General features: G+C 42.0%; 3 protein-coding genes across 5 annotated transcripts; 1 reads left to right on the top strand and 2 right to left on the bottom strand.

Moving 5' to 3' along the window:
- The first annotated feature begins 250 nt into the window (after positions 1–250).
- dnajc8 (DnaJ (Hsp40) homolog, subfamily C, member 8) lies at positions 251–3,598 on the top strand. Its single transcript, XM_084031747.1, has 9 exons — positions 251–352; positions 861–962; positions 1,462–1,518; positions 1,660–1,726; positions 2,049–2,143; positions 2,262–2,333; positions 2,559–2,650; positions 2,989–3,064; positions 3,157–3,598. The coding sequence occupies exons 1-9, from the start codon at positions 281–283 to the stop codon at positions 3,277–3,279; spliced, it is 756 nt and encodes a 251-aa protein (XP_083887873.1). The 5' UTR covers positions 251–280; the 3' UTR covers positions 3,280–3,598.
- A 143-nt stretch (positions 3,599–3,741) lies between these two features.
- Positions 3,742–5,205, bottom strand: LOC311027642 (uncharacterized protein). Of its 2 annotated transcripts, none has more exons than XM_084031748.1 (3): positions 4,865–5,205; positions 4,579–4,666; positions 3,742–4,488 (listed from the first exon to the last, which is right to left on the bottom strand). In XM_084031748.1, the coding sequence occupies exons 1-3, from the start codon at positions 5,089–5,091 to the stop codon at positions 4,336–4,338; spliced, it is 468 nt and encodes a 155-aa protein (XP_083887874.1). In that variant the 5' UTR covers positions 5,092–5,205; the 3' UTR covers positions 3,742–4,335. The 2 variants fall into 2 exon arrangements, with proteins under 2 accessions (XP_083887874.1, XP_083887875.1); XM_084031749.1 differs by having other exon boundaries at positions 3,742–4,485.
- Positions 5,206–12,571: 7,366 nt separating this feature from the next.
- clk2a (CDC-like kinase 2a) lies at positions 12,572–21,372 on the bottom strand. 2 transcript variants are annotated; one of them, XM_084032985.1, is made up of 13 exons: positions 21,211–21,372; positions 19,849–20,048; positions 19,428–19,713; positions 18,232–18,322; positions 17,277–17,343; positions 16,571–16,687; positions 16,175–16,341; positions 15,790–15,884; positions 15,572–15,701; positions 14,718–14,800; positions 14,439–14,518; positions 14,239–14,329; positions 12,572–14,065 (listed from the first exon to the last, which is right to left on the bottom strand). In XM_084032985.1, exons 1-13 carry the CDS (start codon positions 21,322–21,324, stop codon positions 13,877–13,879), a joined length of 1,710 nt encoding a protein of 569 aa, XP_083889111.1. In that variant the 5' UTR covers positions 21,325–21,372; the 3' UTR covers positions 12,572–13,876. The 2 variants fall into 2 exon arrangements, with proteins under 2 accessions (XP_083889111.1, XP_083889112.1); XM_084032986.1 differs by lacking the exons at positions 18,232–18,322; positions 19,849–20,048; positions 21,211–21,372 and having other exon boundaries at positions 19,428–19,646.
- Positions 21,373–21,374: the final 2 nt, after the last annotated feature.

The raw sequence follows: 21,374 nt of genomic DNA, 5'->3' as shown, positions 1-21,374 counted from the left end.
ACCTTTGCGTCAAATGCATAGTAATGTTAAGTGTATATCATGGGCGCAGTCTTATTGCGCACCTATTAGTCGGCATTTTAAACGAAAAATAATGAGACATTCTAAAGTAGCGTTGAGTATTTATTAAGTCCGTCGCAAATAAATTAAATATTATTAACGCAACGTTCAATATTTTTGTATTCATATAAACTGTATAAAAGCGTACGCGCTAATAAAACTTCGCATTGAATAAACCGCATAGTCACGTGGTGCTCTACGTCACATGTAAAGCAGGGCGAAGATGGCGGCCGCCGGAGGAGAACCGTCCACCGAGACTGTGTCGGATGAGTTATTTCAGAACTTTTACACGGAGGTAGGCTGAAACGTGTGTGGCCGCGTGTGTTCTGGAAGTGTCGCTCGCGCTCCGTCCGTAGCCGAAGTCGGTGACTCAACGGCTCTCGCGCTTATCACCTGTTTAGGCCTCGCAGACACGGACGTCGGCTAACGGCGAGAAGCTAACCTCTTACTGAGGTGTTTTAGTGAGCAGTTGCGTGTTTCTGGCGTTACGAGGACACATTCAAAGGTCGTCTGTGTTTCTTAGTCGACTTTTCTTAACCACCGCCGGTCACTTAATGTAGCTGGATAGCCGCGGTTCTCCAGGCAGGTACTGTTAGCCTCCTATCTAACAGCTTTATCCCTCTCGGTGTAGCTGCGCTTTGAACAGCACATATCACGGCTATCAAATGAATGAGGTCTCACTCCCAGAAAAGACGCAGAGCAACCTCTTCTTTACTCCTAACCGTACGAGAGCACCAGCAGGAGACATTCATATTAACAACATTAGCGGAATGGGCTTCTTAACTATGATGTTTATTTAACAGGTGAAGCAGATTGAGAAGAGAGACTCGGTGTTAACCTCCAAGCAGCAGATCGAGAGGCTGTTGCGACCTGGCGCATCCTACTTCAATCTCAACCCCTTTGAGGTAAGAGCGCCACCTGTGACGTACTTAAATGGTCATGTGTGTCCATTGTTTTGTCATTTAATAAATCAAACAAAACCAATACTGTTGGATGCTAATCATGAAGTCACTAGACCCAAAAGTTAAGTCTGATCAGCAGGCAAAAAAGTGTTGATTTAAAATCACATCAAATGTGAGGTAAAATATCTTATATACAATTCTACCACTTCTACTGGAATGATGGTGGTATAATATTAATTTAAATCAAATTCTTCACTCAATCGAGCATAATTATATATAATAATGTTGTTGTTGTTGTTTTTTATTGCCTCCGTAACTTATCTTTTGGGTGAATTTTATGTACAATAGGCTGCCAAACTGCTGTTGTCAAGTCCTCATCAGAGTATGAGCCACCATTATTCTCATAACAATTTGATTTCAGCATAATAATAAGTTTATATTGACACTTTGGATAAGATGCCTATGTTAAAATAAACCCACCCAACTTTCACGTCATTTCCAGGTGCTGCAAATCGATCCAGAGGCAACAGATGACGAATTGAAGAAAAGATTTCGAGCGGTGAGCGAAAAAAAATAACGGCAAAAGAACATTTCAACAGTCTCCTCCTCCCGTCAAGACGTGGCTTGCCTTTGGATTGGGTCATAATGCCACGGTATTTTTGTTTCTTAATTCCTAACATTTGGTCTCTTCTAACTGCAGTTGTCCATTTTGGTCCATCCAGACAAAAATCAGGATGATCAAGAGAGAGCACAGAAATCCTTTGAAGGTAAATTCCTTACATCCCTGATTACGTTTATGTTGTTAATATACAGTTCATCGGGTGTCATTATACACATTGCCCAGTTTTTGCTTTTGTATGAGCAAACACTGTACAAAATAGGATATTCAGGGATGCCAGATAGTTTGAATCTGAACGGCGGCCCTTTCTGCATCTCATCCCCCCCTTTCACTCTAACACTGTCCTATCTCATTTAAGGCAAAAAAGGTCCCCAAAATAGGACATTCAGCTTCTTTCTTTGCACATGTTGTCGGTAGATGGAAAAATAATCACTTCCGTTCAATTTCACCTGACTGTCTCACCGTTCTAGCCGTGGACAAGGCATACAAACTCCTACTGGAACCAGAGCAGAGGAAGAGGGCCTTAGATGTGATCCATGCAGGACAGGAATATGTGGAGCACAACGTGAGTGTTCAACACATTCCCTTACCGGTCAGACATTCAAGGCATTTTGCCGACAGGTTATTTAGCACTCTTGAGCTGTATTTGTTTAACGTTTTATTTATTTGCCTTTCTGTGACAGGTAAAGGAGAAAAGGAAACAGCTGAAGAAGGATGGGAAGCCATTGTATGTGGAGGAGGACGACCCTGAACTTGTAAGTCAAAGTTATAGAAAAACGTGTTCAGATAGCGTTGAAAATAGAATTGATATTGCAGGAAAATATATCTATTAGTCGTAATTTGTTAATGAACAAACAAATTGTTGGTTATAGCTCACAAACATTTAATTCTGACGAAATGCATCATCTTTTTATCATATTTGAATATTTCTGTTAATGTGTTTAATATAGCAAATATTTGTCTACTTGTCCTTTTCCCAGTTTAAGCAAGCTGTGTACAAACAGACCATGAAGCTGTTTGCAGAGCTCGAAATCAAGAGGAAGGAAAGGGAAGCAAAGGACATGCACGAAAGGTAAAAAAAAAAAAAAACCTGGTGTTTGTTCTTTATTTAGATGGCCACATCATGTACCTTTTGACCGTTATATCTTCTAATATCTGGCACAATCTTGCATTCAAGGATGAAGTGATTACGTTGTAACATGTAGGTCAAAGGTGACCTCAAGAAACATGCTTTTGACATATCTCAAGGATGAATATGCTGAATATGACAATTTAATCCAAATGTCTTAATGGGATACCACGATGAAGTGGTGACATTTTGGACATGGATGTAACTTGCGACTTGCAATGTACAACCACGAGGTGGTAACTCTATTTTTTTTTCTTTTCTTTTTTACCTAAATTTACCAGGAAAAGGGCAAGAGAGGAGGAAATTGAGACGGCAGAGAAAGCAAAGCGGGAGAGAGAATGGCAGAAAAACTTTGAGGTGCGTTCCTCTGCTGTGGTTACTTATAATAGAAAAATGATGTCTTTTGGCATTCCTTAAATGACCATTTTTTTTTACAACACACTTGTCAGGAAACAAGAGATGGGCGAGTGGACAGTTGGAGGACCTTTCAGGCGAAAGGCAAAAAGAGCAAAGAGAAAAAGAACAGGTCCTTCCTCAAGCCCCCGAAAGTCAAGATGGAGCAGAGAGAATGATGCTGTAAAATTGGACTTTTAGATTAAACCTACTGTTGTAAAAACCCCCCAGTTCTGTGTGTCCTGACCTCGTCATCTGCAGTCAACGGTGGAGTCGTCATCACAGCCATGAAAACTTCCTCATCCTGACAAACGTAGTTTTGTACTTGGTTTTCTAATGTACATATTTGTGATCTGGACCCAGAGATCATACCTGCGCCATGTAAGAAAGAGAAATGATGCATCTTCCACTCCTGTATCTGATGAGAGAAATGTGGTTTGTCATTGTTTTTTTGTTCTCTTTTTTTTTTAATTAAATAAAGCTTGGTCTGAACAAGCCTACAAAGCTGAATCTAAAATTGTCAGAAGAGTTAAATGGGTAGGTATGATGAGATTTGGGGGAGGATATTTAAAGGTATGTGAGTTTTCTGAGGATGTAGTTGTAATCGTATACACTTCCAACACAATACTGAATGGATTTACACACACACAACCTTGAAATATGCTATAAGATCTGAACATCTTTTTTGCACCATCCACACCTTAAAAGACAAACAAGTCTACAGTACAAATGCAGGTTTTGCATTTTGCATGTCTTGAATGTCTTCATCAAAATACTGTCAATAAAATCCCCAAACACCCGACTGGTGTTTGTTGCACATAATTTCATATTTATGTTGGTTAAATCCTTTTTACTCGTTAAGTTTCCACTCTGGATTTATAACAGGATCAATAACATTGTAATTATTAAATGCCAACATGTAAGAGATTTGCTCAATTTTATAGATTCATATTCCACAAAACAAGCAGACAGAACTTGTACAAAGACTGATACAGAGTGCAATGCAAAAGAACCATCAAGGAATCGATAACAAGCAATAACTGACTTTTCTAAAAATGAAAAAAATCTAAAATCAGTGACCGGTATATAAGTTTGCCACTCCCCCCTTTTTCTTTGGTTATACACTTTGGTTATTTTCAACCCAAATCGCCTTTTCTCCATGAGCCCTCCTGTCCATAAAGTCTCTGGGACATTAGGTTCATTCGAACAGTCTGATTGTCCTTCAATGTCAGCTGTCACATGACTTTGCACTGATCTCCGCCACCAGCAGGCATAGAAATGGGAGCTCCGCGGCCGTCTCCCAGCAATCCATCCAGACTGAGTCCTTGAAAGGCTCCGAAGAAGGAGTCGTCCTTCGCCGGTGCTGGTTTTCTGGCCGTGGTGGTCTGCTGCGCGTGGAAGAGGGTGAAGATGGTTGGATTTATATGCATATACGCTGACGTACATCTTTGTTACTAATGATTGTGTGGTTCCCTTACCCGTGGGAGGCAGTGGTGGCTCCTGAAGTGTGTTCTTCTAACTGTCCTCTCCGCATTCTTCTTGGCCAGCATCGCCTGCTGACGTTTCCTTTGGTCGAAACAGCACAGAGCGACATGAGGAACACCACATGGACAAGCGGCTTATTCATGTGAGGAACAGCCTAATCCTCATTAGGGCAAAGCTGTCCTCAGCTGGACACGTTTCTTAAAGTATTAACTCCAAACTTAAAAAAGTTAGACTAGAATGCTGGTGTCAGAGATGTGACGAATACATGCTTTTTCCTACCTTTCTTTCTTCAGGTCAGCCTGGTACATTCGGAGCCAGGAGTCCGGGACCTTCTGGCTGCTGCAGGGAAGGCTTCTCCTCCTGCTGACGCTCTTCCTGCGCGTGAAGCTGTTTCTGCGGACAGATTGGCTGCCTTTGGCCCCTCTCTTGGTTGCTTGGTTGTTTTTGCCTGAAACGCAGCTGGTGAACTGCTTCAGAGGTGCACCCAGGGACATCAGGGAATCCATGTCAGAGAGTTGTTCTCGTGCTGCTCGTTGTTTGCGTGGTGAAATGGACGGGGGGTTTCCCAGGCTTATATCTTGGCTCTTTCGAAGTCCAGCACAAAAAGGCAGTGCTGTTTTTTATCTGCAAATTCAAACAATAACAATTACTTAGAGTAATAGCAACCTTATTTTTATTGCCAATAAATGAAAAGCACCTGAATGACATCCTAAACTCACAAACATTCAAATGGACACACTGTCTCAAAGCAACATTACTGACCTGCAAGTCGTATCACCCGTAGACACAATCAGCTGATGGTATCCATTTGTTGCATTGCTTCCAGTGCAGTGTGTGTGCATGTAGACTCCTCACCTCTGCTCGGTCAGCGTCTGCTCTTATGGGGACTTGACTGATGACCTCGCTGGTTCTCCAACAGGATTAGCTGAGGACGTAAGAGTTTATCTCATTAACAACAGTGCTGGGCAAACCTGCACAGGAAAACAGCTGCGTGTTTACGTCCCAACACTGAAATAGCTCGTCTAAACTTGTGCTCACCGTTGGGCGTTAGACAAGTAGGCTGGCCGGACTTAAAACATTACATTGTCGACTCATTAAAGTACATGTGTGTGGTTTGTTTTTAGGTTACAGCTGGCAGACAGGAAATGAGACAGATGGAGCCTGGGCAGACTGAGAAGGTGGAAGGTGATGCTTCTGTGACGCAGAGAGGATTTCGTCCTTGTCCCTTCGACAGCTTCATTGAATAACATTAAGCACCTGAATCACAAAGTAGAATGACTCATTTAATTCACTGATGAAGTCCCTCAGAACTGAAGTACCCAGAACTGGATTCAGGTGAAGAGAGGCAAGGCTCCCAATCCACCGTCAGAATACCTATATTGAAATCAAAAAGTGAATTCTTAACATATATCACCAACTTAACTTTGCACATTTCAAATTTATAACAAAGATACAGAACATATTCAGTTATAATGTTAAGTAAAACAGTCAAAAGTCGAAGTAAAGAAAAAGTAATTAAAAGTGACAGTACTTCATAAATAGTCATGAAACGCTCGTATCTTAAGGACAATAAAATTCATGAAAAGTCATGAAAAATTCATAGTAGAATGCGTCATAAAGATTCCTTAAAAGTCATAGTAGTCTATATTATGTCATAACAAATGCACAGTAAATATAACAAGGGTATCTTTTTTTTAAAGTCCCTGTATAATATTTCATAAAACATAAAAAGTCATATTACGGGATTAAAAGTGATCAAAAAATGATATTGTATTAGATCATGAAAAAAGTGATTAAGTCTATTATAGTATAAGTAAATTGAAACTTTCTATACTATGACTTTTTTCGATATACTATATTGTGTTTTTCTGACTTTTTTCAACACTCCTGACTTTTTTTCCACATACTCTACTGTGACTCTTTTCTTTTTACATAATAGTCTTTTTAATTACTTGTTTTCCCACATACTCAATGACTTTTTTTCCCACATACTCTACTATGACTTTTTTATGACTTTTTTTACCACATACTCAATGACTTTTTTATGACTTTTTTAACATAATATATGATGACTTTTTTTATGACTTTTCTTCCCACATACTCTATGACTTTTTTTATGAATTTTTTCCCCACATACTCTACTATTACTTTTTTATTACTTTTTTTCCGACATACTCAATGACTTTTTTATGACATTTTTAAGACCTTTTTACATAATATACGGTGACTTTTTTAACATAATATATGACTTTTTTATGACTTTTCTTCCCACATACTATGACTTTTTTATGACTTTTTTTCCGACATACTCAATGACTTTTTATGACTTTTTTAACATAATATATGACTTTTTTATGACTTTTCTTCCCACATACTCTATGACTTTTTTTCTGACTTTTTTTCCGACATACTCAATGACTTTTTTATGACTTTTTTAACATAATATATGACTTTTTTATGACTTTTCTTCCCACATACTCTGACTTTTTTCCCCACATACTCTACTATGACTTTTTTATGACTTTTCTTATGAATATATCCTGACTGACTTTTTCGTGAATTTTCGACGTGCTATAGTATGACTTTTTTTGGGGGGGGGGGGGGGGAATATGACTAAGCCTTTTTATAACTATTTTGCACTCACTACACTCAGATTTTGATTGACACGCGATATAGAAGCATATGTTAGGACTTTTACATAATTTTTACAACATTTTATGAATTTTGTCGATTTTTCACTTTTTTTCCGACATGCTATAGTATGACTTTTTTTTTTCCTGAAAAAATTGATTATGGCTTTTTATGGCTGTTTTGGACTCACTACACTGAGACTTGGTGCATCAAGCGATATGAGGGATTTTTATGACTCTTTAAAGGAGTCATCACCTGGTTTTATACGTATCCAGCCCCCCTTGGATCGCTTTGGATCAATTCGTAAAACTTATTAGAAAAAAAAAAAAAAAATTTAATCAAACATTGAGCTTGTTCTGACCCTTTTTCGTACCGCGATTTTATCACGCGAGATTACGCGCGAGGTTTTGACTGGTCCGGATGTGCATTGTATAATATGTAATGAGGCGCGCGTTGATTCGCCGCAGGAAGGACAGAGCCGGGGGGGCTTGCCTGCATGCAGACTCCAAAACATAATGGCGGCGCTTCGGCGATTTCAGGTAGCGGACGGGGCGGGGTTGGGTGGTGAAAGAGGGGTGGGCTTATGCAAGTAGCCGCCACGGTGACGTCACCGAAGGCGCAGAATCAAAATCTCGTGCTTTAGGAATGCACACCCTTGTGTGCTATTCCTGTTCGGAAAAAGAGAAGAAGCGAAAAAACGGCGCCACTTTCAAACTCCAGCCTTTCAGGCAAGTTTCAACTGAGGTCAAACACAGATATGCATGTTTTAACAAGAGAAATTGCGATTTCCAGGTGATGACTCCTTTAACAATTTTAAAGGAGTCATCACCTGGTTTTATACGTATCCAGCCCCCCTTGGATCGCTTTGGATCAATTCGTAAAACTTATTAGAAAAAAAAAAAAAAAATTTAATCAAACATTGAGCTTGTTCTGACCCTTTTTCGTACCGCGATTTTATCACGCGAGATTACGCGCGAGGTTTTGACTGGTCCGGATGTGCATTGTATAATATGTAATGAGGCGCGCGTTGATTCGCCGCAGGAAGGACAGAGCCGGGGGGGCTTGCCTGCATGCAGACTCCAAAACATAATGGCGGCGCTTCGGCGATTTCAGGTAGCGGACGGGGCGGGGTTGGGTGGTGAAAGAGGGGTGGGCTTATGCAAGTAGCCGCCACGGTGACGTCACCGAAGGCGCAGAATCAAAATCTCGTGCTTTAGGAATGCACACCCTTGTGTGCTATTCCTGTTCGGAAAAAGAGAAGAAGCGAAAAAACGGCGCCACTTTCAAACTCCAGCCTTTCAGGCAAGTTTCAACTGAGGTCAAACACAGATATGCATGTTTTAACAAGAGAAATTGCGATTTCCAGGTGATGACTCCTTTAACAATTTTAAAGGAGTCATCACCTGGTTTTATACGTATCCAGCCCCCCTTGGATCGCTTTGGATCAATTCGTAAAACTTATTAGAAAAAAAAAAAAAAATTTTAATCAAACATTGAGCTTGTTCTGACCCTTTTTCGTACCGCGATTTTATCACGCGAGATTACGCGCGAGGTTTTGACTGGTCCGGATGTGCATTGTATAATATGTAATGAGGCGCGCGTTGATTCGCCGCAGGAAGGACAGAGCCGGGGGGGCTTGCCTGCATGCAGACTCCAAAACATAATGGCGGCGCTTCGGCGATTTCAGGTAGCGGACGGGGCGGGGTTGGGTGGTGAAAGAGGGGTGGGCTTATGCAAGTAGCCGCCACGGTGACGTCACCGAAGGCGCAGAATCAAAATCTCGTGCTTTAGGAATGCACACCCTTGTGTGCTATTCCTGTTCGGAAAAAGAGCAGAAGCGAAAAAACGGCGCCACTCTCAAACTCCAGCCTTTCAGGCAAGTTTCAACTGAGGTCAAACACAGATATGCATGTTTTAACAAGAGAAATTGCGATTTCCGGGTGATGACTCCTTTAAATATTTTTTTATGAATATATTCTGACTGACTTTTTCGTGAATTTTCGACATGCTATAGCATGACCTTTTTTTAACAATATGATCAAGGCTTTTTTTTTTAAAGATTATTTTCTTGCATAGACACCTTTGTATTTAGCGGTGGATAGAGAGGAAACATGGGAGAGAGAGGGGGATGTGACATGTATCAAAGGATCTCCAGCCGGGATTCGAACCTGAGGCTGCTGCATATATGCAGACATGGGTAAATGGCATGCACTCTAACCACTCAACCACCTGCCTGCCATGAATAAGCCTTTTTATGACTGTTTTGGACTCACTACACTCAGATTTTGATTGACACGCGATATAGAAGCATATGTTAGGACTTTTACATCATTTTTACAACATTTTATGAATTTTGTCGATTTTTCACTTTTTTTCCGACATGCTATAGTATGACTTTTTTTTCCCCTGAAAAAGTTGACCATGGCTTTTTATGGCTGTTTTGGACTCACTACACTGAGACTAGGCGCGTCAAGCGAGATGAGCGATTTTTATGCCTTTTTAACAATTTTAAATATTTTTTTATGAATATATTCTGACTGACTTTTTCGTGAATTTTCGACATGCTATAGCATGACCTTTTTTTAACAATATGATCAAGGCTTTTTTTTTTAAAGATTATTTTCTTGCATAGACACCTTTGTATTTAGCGGTGGATAGAGAGGAAACATGGGAGAGAGAGGGGGATGTGACATGTATCAAAGGATCTCCAGCCGGGATTCGAACCTGAGGCTGCTGCATATATGCAGACATGGGTAAATGGCATGCACTCTAACCACTCAACCACCTGCCTGCCATGAATAAGCCTTTTTATAACTATTTTGCACTCACTACACTCAGATTTTGATTGACACGCGATATAGAAGCATATGTTAGGACTTTTACATAATTTTTACAACATTTTATGAATTTTGTCGATTTTTCACTTTTTTTCCGACATGCTATAGCAGGGCCGGCTCAACCTAATTTTGTGCCCTAGGCGAGATTGCTCTCCGGTGCCCCCCCCCCCCCCCCCCACACACACACACACACACACACACACACACACGAATTACACCAGCCAAATGAACAATCACACATGTTTAATTTGAACAACAACAGCAAACAGCAAAAAATGAGGGCGACTGGGAATAGAAAATCATTTTTATTTTCATTGTTTTAATTTTTTTTTTTTTTTTTTTTTTTTTGCTGGAGGGGCGCCTCGCGGCGCCCCTCCAGCAGATGGCGCTCTAGGCGACCGCCTATATCGCCTATGCCAAGAGCCGGCCCTGTGCTATAGTATGACTTTTTTTCCCCCTGAAAAAGTCGATCATGGCTTTTTATGGCTGTTTTGGACTCAATACACTGAGACTAGGCGCGTCAAGCGATATGAGCGATTTTTATGACTCTTTAACAATTTTAAATATTTTTTTATGAATATATCCTGACTGACTTTGACTCTTAACAGCCGGGACCCCAGTGGTCATCTTCCCCTGCAGGTGTCAACGGTGCGTCCGTAGTTTTATCCAACACGCCCGCCACCGCCATCTGTTGTTCCGTCCGACGACGTTTAAAAACAAATGTATCCACGATGATCAATTTGACCAGCTTACTAACGTTAACTTAACGTGAGTGACTATAAGCCGCTAACGCGAACTGCTAGAGCCAGGTAGCTTACAAACTAGTAGCCTGCTGTCTCTGTGTCGAGCATACACTAAAAGCGGGCTCACATGAGTGACGTTTACGTACGGACAGTACAGTCTGTTAATGAACCCAGATCAGTGACAGTTGTCATCGCAGCTGCCTGAACGCCGTTACGACGTGACGTGGTGGTGCTGTTGAACTCCGCACTTTTCTTGGTTATTTTGTTGTTTTTTTCTTGGTGATTTTATGGTAGGGCTAACGGTAGGGCTGACACAATTCTTGATGGGGCTATAGCCCAACCAAGCCCCTCCCTGGCACCGCCACTGCGCCTGTTGTCCCCGGCCACCTCCACGGCGTGGGTCTAAAATGGCTGATTAACTGTAGCGCCCCCGAGTGGTCAATTTTGATAAAACTTTCAGGATATGTTCCAGGGAGAGATGTCAACACATCCTGCAAGTTTTGAGCAGATTGGACATTGTATGCTGAAGTTACAATGACTTCCTGTACACTGGCAAAAACGTCACGCACTGGCCACGCCCTTTGACTTATGCAAGACCTTTTGATGACTCTTCATCATTGAAGACTTGAGTACATGATGACCACGTTTGAGGTGAATCTGATAAAGCTGCTAGGAAGAGCCTGCTGAAGTATAAGACTTAACACTTTCTATAGCAACTAGGTGGCGCTCTGAATATGAGTCAATATTGCAGTGCTGATGTGTTCAGAGTTGGACTCTTGACAAACATGTGAAGTTTTGATCATATCAGACAATGTACATTGAAGTTATAACAGTTTAGATTTTTGTGGTTGAAGCATGGATTTCGTCCATGTTCAGGACGCCGTCCTGGCCACGCCCTTAGACTTATGTAAGACCTTTCGATGATTTTGCATCATTGAGGCCTCTAGAACAGTCTCAGCGAGTTTGGCATGAATCGGATCAACGGTGTAGGAGGAGTGCGTTAAAATATAAAACCTACAATTAGTTAAAATGGCCTAAAATGGCCCAAAATGGCTGATTTACTGTAGCGCCACAGAGTGGTCAATTTTAATAAAACTTTCAGGATATGTCCCAGGGACATATCTCAACATACCCTGCAAGTTTCGTGATGATTGGGTTGAATATTGTGGAGTTATGTGTATTGAATTCTAGAGCCCCGCCCCTCTAATGTTCATTGGCTTATAACTTCTGAACGCAACAATATTTGTTGCGATGACACACAGCAATTTTGGTGAGAATCGGATCTACGTTTTAGGAGAAATGAGCAAAAACGGGTTTTTCACAAAATTCAAAATGGCGGAAAATTTCGGTAGGCGGACTTTGGTAATCCCTTAGGGTTTTTTGTAGAGCACACTTGCCTGCACATGTGTACCAAATTTTGTGTCAATCGGAGTTACTGTGTGAGGGGTGTGGCCTACAAGGCGCTAGGTGGCGCTAGCAAGCAACTTTTTTTGTGGCCAACTATGAAATCTCACATTTTTCGCCAGTCCAAATGCGCATGGCAATTTTTTTCAACTTCTGAATATGACAAGGCCCCCAAAAAGGCCGTCGAACTTGCGTAATAAGAAAAAGAATAAAAATCCCTTCAGTTTCAATAGGGCTTCGCTGCCCGACGTTGTCGGCGCTCGGGCCCTAATAAAAGTGGTAAGTTTCTTTTCCCTTGTCCTTTGCCACATCTGTCTTCATGCCCCAGTGGTATTAGTCAGTGAGCTAAGAGATGGACTCAGACACAGTGATGTACTTAAAGACAGAAGCCTCCCTTTAGCTACCAGAGACCTGAACTGATACGGAGAGCACCATAAGCCTTTGGTAAGGAGGACTTAACTTTAATTCTACACAATCGTACATATATACAGTTTTATACGCTTTAATTTCATACAAAAAAAATTCATGTACAGGTGGTAGGGGGTATTTTGACCTATTGGAACTCAAAATAAATACTGGCAACAAGATTTGTGTGTGGCTCATTGGCTACCATCAGGAGCTGTGTGCTTAACCTCAAGGGAGAGACTTCAGGTCTGACCAAATCACACATGAAAAAGGCAGTCTTTCAGAATATTCCCATGACCAATGCTCAACTATTAGGAAGTCTCTGAGCAAAACATCAACATGAACACCATCCCACCCCTGGACACCAGACACGCACACAGAAAGCATTGCATAACATAACAAACAACTATCAATAAGACAGGTCTCAGATACCTGTGTGTTTGTGTGTGGAGTGTCCATCACCATTATCATCTCATAGGCGAAATAATAGAAGACCTATCGACCCCAGAATAAGGGCAAGAGTCTCCATATAAGGGGTCATCCTTATGGACGTACAAACAGAAACATGAAAAATTATAATATAAAGCAAGTGTTCACTTAACAAAATAGTAAACAAAAACTCAAAACACCCGTCTCTGCTGGAGATAACCCACAATTTACAAGGAAAAGTGATATTCAGTTTGAGTTCAATGATAGGATAATAGAATATCTAGCATGTCTCCATCGAGAATCCCATGGATGAGGACTTGCAGTGATTGTACAGCCCTGTCTTCTTTTCACCCCTTCCTTCGACTTCAGTATAGGAAGACGTTTCTTCTCCAAAACTGAGTTTTTGTGGAACCGGTCTTGTAGTGCTTATTTTCTTATAAAAGTGAATTATTTTCTTGACGTGCTGATGAAAATAATAGACGGACGGTAGTTCAGAAGTCAAAAGGAAGACGGGCTGCATAGAGGGCTACTTTGGGTACAAACAATCTTCCATTTAAGATTTTTGTCCTCTGTTGAGGCTGTGACGGCTAGAAAAGTTGAATCCTTTTCAACCCTCTTCCAGTCATCTTGGGTATTTTGGTCTTTCTGCTGCAAAAACATGCCTATTGTGGCTGCAGAGGTGGACGTCAGAGGGGCAGGGTGCAGGAGCAGGAATTTACGGTGTCCATGCTTTAATGATAAACGACAGAACACATCCAAAGCCCCGTTTACTCTTCATAGTTCACCTGCTCCATCAATAAAAGACCTCCTCCTCTGTCATTCTATCTTTGGAGGCTCGTGGGTCACCGGCTGATGTCACGGTTGCCCTCCCAGTTCTTGCTGCTGCCCGCATCACCGATCGTCCCGTTCTCAAAGAAAGGGTGTTTGAGGGAGTCGGCCAGGGCCAGCCTCTTGGTGGGTTCATACTCCAACATGCTTTCAATGAGATCAAACAGCTGGTGGTGCTCCTCCGCCTCCGACAGCAAGTACCGCTGACAGGAGAAAGGGAAACAAGAAAGATCAATGAGGAATACTGAAAGACTGTTAAGAGAAGAACTGCAGTACAAAAGAAAAGCTGCTTTTGTTCTTTCAGTACAATACACCGTCTTCAGTCCTGCTAATCACCACATTTCTTCCTTTCCCACTCCTCATCCAGCCTTCTTACCCGCAATGGTTTGCAGTTTTCTCTGACGTATTTCCCCGCGGAGGAGCTCTCGTCCCAGTCTAGACGGCCTCGATAGAAATACTTCTGCTTCCTGAGTGGGTACGGAGAGCAGCGTGAGCAGTGTGCACATGATGTTTTCTATATAGTTCGACACGTGTATCCATGCGTCTCATCACTTTGGCACGTTTTTGTTCTCTCACCTCGTCTTTCGAATCATCCGAGAGGGCACTGGTCCAAGGATTCTCTCCATCATGGCTAAATGCTCCCTGTTGTCATGGGTCTGAAAGAAATATGAGTTACACAACCCAGATTCAGCAGGAGAGAGGGACGGACAGATAATCCGTTTAACTACTGTTCTGCTGCCACATACAGCGTTTGGTAAGATACAGGCCAAACGATCAGTGTATCAATATACCAAAAGTCTTAACTGAGCAAAAAGTTTAAGAAGGTCTGACTGCGACCAAGCATTGCCATTGTACCTGAAACAAGGTGAAGCCCAGATAGTACTCAAACAGGATACAGCCAATGCTCCACACGTCACAGGGATGGCTCCAGCCCAGCTCTGAAGGATGAAATAAATAAACTAGAACATCAACTGGACATCACAGCAAGCATATCAATAATTGAGTTATGGCCAAAAACAGGTTTTGTGAGGTCACAGTGAACTTGACCTCCAAAATCTAATCAGTTCATCATTGAGTCCAGGCAGACATTCATGCTAAATTAAAAAAAATAAAAAATCTATCAAGATGTCGCATTCACAACAGCAGAGGGAGGGGGTGACAGGCGGATTGACAGTCTGAAAACGTTACACCTCCGGCAGCAGCGGCCATTGGCACGGAGGAGTGAAAATGTGGGCTGGTTAATGCGGTTAATGCTTGCTGAAATCACACAAAATTATTCAAATGACTCAGCATTTTAGCTACATAGGATATTCCAGTGTATTACATAAATACCACGTGCTTCCAAAACCTCCAAAAGGAGTAGGCAATAATTCATAGACTGAAGTGGTGCGGTGCCTCACATCAACTGGCATAACTTGATCTTGGCAGCGGTTTGCAAAAGTACTGTTACTGTGAATGTATGGTAGATGCAAAGAGGAGACATTATTATCTGCAGAACAAGGCACCTTAAAGTGCTTCTTAACAGAAGAACGCTGAGCTGTACTTGTTTCAACTTGTAGAATGCAACCTGTTTCTACAGAGCTTGAAGACATCTTTGGTCTACAGGGCAACGCTATCTTAATTGGAGCTGTAATCGGCGCTGTAATCGGTCGGTAACCACATAACATTGGGGAAGTAGTGTTTTCAATGAATCATGTGGACATCCTCACCTAGAATGACCTCCGGGGCACGGTAATGCCGCGTGGAAACAATGGTGCTGTGGTGCTCGTGGTCAAAAGTGGCACTGCCGAAGTCCACCACGCGTACTGCCGTGCTCTTAACTGTCCGCTCTTCTCGCTTCTGCAAGAAAGAAAACAGTGTTTCTCAGAGCTGTTGGGGCTTCAGTGGACATTCCTACGAAGTCATTTATTTTTTTACGTTTACTTACCTTCTCTACATTAAAGGACATTGTGAAGTCGGAGTTGACAAATAGTATGTTCTCAGGCTTTAAGTCTGTGTGCGTCAGCTTATTGTCATGGAGAACTATGGAGAAACAAACATGAATAAAGGGGTTAAATCGTATCTTTTTGTGATACAATGCCCTCATGTGGCCACAGGCTGTCTACCACAGAAAACAGAGGATTTCAATCCACACTTAATTTGGAGGTAACCGGTGAAGCATATCACTGTGTAATGGTGTGCTTGTCTGAATGTGCTAAATTGGTTGCTTTTACTTAGCAATACACTTTCTTGCATCGACTGCATTCTTCAGTCTCCTGATCATACCACTTCCCTTTGTATTAAAAACAAAAAAAACAAAAACAACAACTTACACTTCACAGAGAGGCAGAGTTGGTAGGCCATGTGTCTGACCTGACCGATGGAATAGGGCAGGTAGTTGTTCTCCTTTAAGAAGTCGAAGGTGCTGAGAGCTAGCAGCTCAAAGGAGATGCACATGTGACCGTGGTAGTCAAACCAGTCATACATCTGTACACACAGACTGCAAGATAAACAGGATACAAGAAGTTGGACAGTGATGCAATGGATCGTTTAGTTTCAGCTTAACCACATACATTGTATAGAGACTAATCTAGCTCAATATATCTTGGAAACTTGCCAGGAAAGGAACAGTTTCTATAAGTTTATAGCTGAGCTCCGATATGGAACATGGTGTTGGTTCAGGCAGTGATACTTATGGTTAAGAGCCACAACACTCAGTCAGAACTCACAATTTGTTATCGGCGTCCTTTTCATTGATCTTCTCCAGTACATTTATCTCCAGGCGAGCTGCTTCCTTGTACTTCTCCACATTTTTGATAATTTTCAGAGCAACGGATGCTCCTCCCCTGTGAAAAACACAAATTAGTATGAAGCCAAATATAGAGGGAAGAATAAAACACTAAACATGCATTACATTTGTATGTAAACCTCACTTTGAGTATATGCCCCAGAGAAGGGCCACAAAAGTGACATGATTTAACTTCACTATAAAAACATAACGCTCAATAATATGAAAGTGGAAGCAAAGTGTCTGATATTGATATTAGTTACAGTAAGAGGAGGGAATATGAGAAGTCCCTCCTTGCAATAAGCATCGCAATAATGCAGCTTCAGTTGGTGAACAGACGTGGAAACAAATGTCACTTTCTTAAGGCCCTGACCATGAAAATGATCTCACTAAATTACATGAGGCTAAGAGACAACAGCGCTAATTGGCTGCACCATGTTATCAACAAAGGCAGGAGGAAAAAAACAACAACCTCACAAGCTACAGACAACAACATGAAGAGGTTTTTTAATTTAACAGCCGCAATAAAAGGTGGATGATAAATTCTCTTTTCCTGATCACGAGACAGGCACGACACAAACACACTTGTTTCTAGAAATCAACACCAGTGAGCAGGCGACAGCCTTTCAGTGTCATCTCATAAATACCTGCGATGGTCTACGCACTGCATCACCCTCCCAAATGTGCCTTCCCCCAAAGTGCTGACGATCTCATCTGCAACACAATGCAGAGCGAAAAAGGAAGAGAGAGGAAGGGCGGGGAAAAAAGAACAAGGAGCGTTAGACATGTGGACTTAAGCAGGAATACAAAATTCAAAAGTGTAGACAGGCGTATCATTTCTAGCGCCCATCCCCTTTTCGAATGGCTGCCTATTCAATCTGGCAGGCTTGAGACAATTTGAGGTTATCTATGGTGACTGAATGCAGCGCACTGTGATACATGTGAAGAAAATACGGGAGCAAATGTAAAGCGCTCCCTTGCTTTGATGACTAATTTGCGGTCATCTGTAAAAAAGGGGATTTCCTTTCAAGGCTGTCTTTGCCCAAAAGGACACAGGGGTATTGTGTAATAAAAAAAATATTAGTTTTCCTACCAAACATTACACGATCCTTTAAAATGACGTGGTAAATGTACTGTGTAAACGTGTGCTGCTTGTACTAAACCGATACTTAACGTGATGTGCATGTTAGATGACTATTAAAAAAAAAAAAAGAAAGAAAATTCCTGACACCCTCACAGTGGAAAATAGCTATCTTAAGTTACAGATTTACAACTGTAACCAGAGTTTTAAAGCTGAAACACAACAGAGACAAATGGCCGAAAATGGGATTCTAGGTTTAGGAAAGTCAAGTAACCTGTGAAACATAGAAACTGCTCCACAGCTTAAAATCCTAGAACAAAAAAAAAAAAAAAAAAAGAGAAGGAATCTAAAGTCCCTCTCAAAATCTTCAACATTCTTGCAATCCACCCTGCTATTTCAGCTAGGAGGAAGAGCATTCTAGCAAGGCATCATCATCATCAGGCACTCCCATGTCATGTAAATGCTCTATGCTTTAATACTCATATGGAGAATGGTTACGATAGAGTAGTGGCAGTGAGTACATCTCTCTTGCAGGACGTCCCCACTCCGACAGATCAGGTGCCCTTCCTCGTCGTCCCTCACACTCAGTGCCCGCGTCCGGCTGTCGCTCCGCTGTTTTCACACCCAAACCGCCATCAGCAGGTCATGACACGACCGGAGGGAACAGGGAGGTTTTCAGGGGCGGCCGCAACCGTGCCATCAGGCCACACAGGTGGACGAGGAGGGAAGAGGAGGGTGGTGTTGGTAGTTGTGGTTGTAGGTGGGTTTGGTGGTCATGGAGCGATTCACGCATGACACCACGTGAAGGAAATATATAACGATAGGGATATAGTGCAAGGGAACAAGTCAAAAATTACATGTTGTCCTCTGCTCCTCTCCTCCCTCTACCTCAAACCACAGCTGCTTACAAACAAGGAAGCAACTGGCATATCCATTCATCAACGCAAAAACCAATTAAAACAGTAATATAACTAATTCAAAACTTATCAGGTTGACTTTTCAGATTGAATAAGATGGAAAAAAAATGAGAGAACCATGTAGTCAAACAGGAAGTATATAAAGATAACCCCAGCATATTTACTACATTAAACTCAACCCCTGACTCGCTTTAATGTTTACTACGTTCTACAAATGTGTGGTTAAATACAACCCACGCAAAAAAAATGCATTTTAACCAATCTAAGACATTCCGAATGTCAATAAATTCTTACAAAAGGTCTGCCTTCTGTTTATAATCTTACTTTTGCACAGTGTTTGGAAGAACATTTTCACTTTTTTCAGCCTAAAGCATTAAAGTAAACACGTGGCCAACCAACCGTTACCACTGGCATTCTGGGCTTTTCAAAAGAACATACAATCTGTGACTAGGCTTTCAAAAGCAAAAGTTAGGAAAGATGTGACTGCCGCGTATACGAAGAGCATTAATAATTAGTGATAATGGACTACTGAAAGAGTATTTGTGTAAAAATGAAAATGCTCTGCCAAATGCTCTGCGCCAATTTAAGCAAAACCCACCTAAGTAAAAAAAATAAATAAAAAAAACCCTCTGGAAGGACAAAAACAAATCATAAAGATTGTCCTACTTACCAATTCCTGGGGCTGTGGGGAAGAAATGGTTAGAGAAAGACAGAGACAGAAAGAGCTGAGTGGAAGAGAGAGATGGGAGGGGAGACGATGAAGAGAGTTAAGACACAATCGCAGGACTGGCTGTACTCACCGAGGAGGATGGGCTATAGGACCTGGTTCTACGCCGCCTTCGTTTGTGCTTACGCCTGCTGCCTTTCCGCCGGTACGACTCTTCCCGTTCACGCTCCCTCTCGCGGCCACGCCGGTAGTCGTACATGTTTGGGGTGAAGTCGCGTGGATAGTAACTTTCAGCTGCTCCATGTGGCTCTCTTTCTCTGTCACGTTCTTGATCTCGGCCCTGATCCAAGCGTCTGTATCCTTCGCAGTATCTTCTGTCAAACGGCCGCTGCTCCGTTGAGCGATTGTCAAAGCTGCGACTGAAACGGAGACACATTAAAAGACTGACGTGCATGCAAACATCCCAAAAAAAGTGGTAGAAAATTACAGAAAAGCATACATAAATACAGTGTTACAGTTAAAACACATGAAACTCACTATACACACAAACATACCTCCTTGAGCGTACAAAGCTTCCTTCCTGTCTGTGTCCTCGCCCCCTTCTGTCTCGGTCTCGGTCTCTTTCACTGCTGGAGGAGTAAGAAGGCGATCTTCTATGCCGGTGTCTTCGACCTCTGTCTCGGTCTCTGTAACGGTCTTGGTAGCTGCTTCGACTATCTCTGTCCGAAGACGAGTAGCGTCTATTGTGAGGCATCTGGTGGATTAATAGGACAAAAGAAATTACATTTTAAAAATGCGCTTTAAAGTTCTTGAAATACTTGTTGAATTAAAATCCACAAGGGAACAATGGGAGATCCGCTTTTCAAACATGTACCCCGGTACACGCTTTTCTTCTTGCCAAATTCTCCCATCAGTGGGACAGCTAGTCACTGCCTGACTAAAAGTGATTTATGGGAAGTTGTAGTACACAAAAAAATCCCAAACTAACCGGATAAACAGCCTAAAACAGTCATTTCAGTAACTGTGAATACACAGTTAACCTACCCTTCAGGAAATGACAAATGACTCCTGAAAGTCAGCTCAAATGGGCTGATTGACCACAACTGCTTGGTACACATGTTGTTTTTAATTGGTTGTGTAGAAAGGTAACATTATATTTGAATACAGCCAACAACGGAAACAGGCAGTTCAACGCTCCCAACTTTTATGAGCATCCACTCGAAGAGTGCAAACTATAACTGTGTGCAAAAATAGCTGCAGCCAGACAGGCAACTGTTAGGCCTCGAAGTACGTGAGACAAGAAAAAGAGTGATCAAATGCCCGGATGCATTTTAATAACCCTGTTGCACGATCCCCTTTCATGTTAAACAACCCAACATACGTTAACGTATAAATGCAGAGGTGCTTCAAACGTCTGTGCACAACGAACTAACGTTAACTGGCGTTTAACGCTATCGTGACTCGACTACAGATAGCGTGATGCGACAGTCGGTCAACGCCAAGCATGAACTAAGCTAGATTCATAACCGAAAAACTGTTCATAATACGCTTCAACAAGCAAAGCTAACACTCAAGCTCATTTTCTACAATTTGAGACGATGCGTTGGTGACGCTGCCGTTCACTGTTCATCCCAGTAAGCACTGAGACACTAAGATACTATCAGTGGATATCTCCCGTTTACAAACACTAACGTGTGAACAACAAAAAATAGCTTTAAAGCCGACCAACGAGCGACATACTGGCTGTTAGCATGCCCTGCTAGCAATAGTAGCTAATGTAAATACTTTGACCGCCATCTTAGCTTAGCTACGTTCATCGGCTAACAGTTAGCAAAACAGATACTTTCTAGCTAGCTGTGCGTACCAACCGTTTGCTCGGAGCCGTTGATACTTAACGGCTCGTAAGTGGCATTTACCGTTTTAGCAGCGAGGCCAGTGCGTTTGTCCCACAGGAAATCCGTGATGGCGTTCCAGTTTTCTTCCACCTTCTCGTTAGCCCGACGTTTCGAATATCTGTTGCGAGCTAGCATCAAGCTTATTTTCCCTGCCTTTGCTGTAACGTTACAGCTAGTTCTGGTTC

Source organism: Eutrigla gurnardus (assembly GCF_963514095.1).
Source record: "Eutrigla gurnardus genome assembly, chromosome: 17".
Classification (NCBI taxonomy): domain Eukaryota; kingdom Metazoa; phylum Chordata; class Actinopteri; order Perciformes; family Triglidae; genus Eutrigla; species Eutrigla gurnardus.
Note: the sequence above shows the minus strand (reverse complement) of the source record. Positions and strands in the feature narration are given on the sequence as shown.

Bases quoted from the DNA above. Each gene is read 5' to 3' on its own strand.
- dnajc8 (XM_084031747.1), top strand. From the start codon at position 281: ATGGCGGCCGCCGGAGGAGAACCGTCCACCGAGACTGTGTCGGATGAG. The intron at 1,519-1,659 runs GTGAGCGAAAAA...TTCTAACTGCAG, and splicing joins TGAAGAAAAGATTTCGAGCG to TTGTCCATTTTGGTCCATCC. The intron at 1,727-2,048 runs GTAAATTCCTTA...TCACCGTTCTAG, and splicing joins AGCACAGAAATCCTTTGAAG to CCGTGGACAAGGCATACAAA.
- LOC311027642 (XM_084031748.1), bottom strand. From the start codon at position 5,091: ATGGATTCCCTGATGTCCCTGGGTGCACCTCTGAAGCAGTTCACCAGC. The intron at 4,667-4,864 runs GTAGGAAAAAGC...TTTCGACCAAAG, and splicing joins GCTGACCTGAAGAAAGAAAG to GAAACGTCAGCAGGCGATGC. The intron at 4,489-4,578 runs GTAAGGGAACCA...TTCCACGCGCAG, and splicing joins GCCACCACTGCCTCCCACGG to CAGACCACCACGGCCAGAAA.
- clk2a (XM_084032985.1), bottom strand. From the start codon at position 21,324: ATGCTAGCTCGCAACAGATATTCGAAACGTCGGGCTAACGAGAAGGTG. The intron at 16,688-17,276 runs GTATTTATGAGA...TGTTTTTCACAG, and splicing joins CAGTGCGTAGACCATCGCAG to GGGAGGAGCATCCGTTGCTC. The intron at 15,702-15,789 runs GTAAGTAAACGT...TCTTTCTTGCAG, and splicing joins TGTCCTTTAATGTAGAGAAG to AAGCGAGAAGAGCGGACAGT.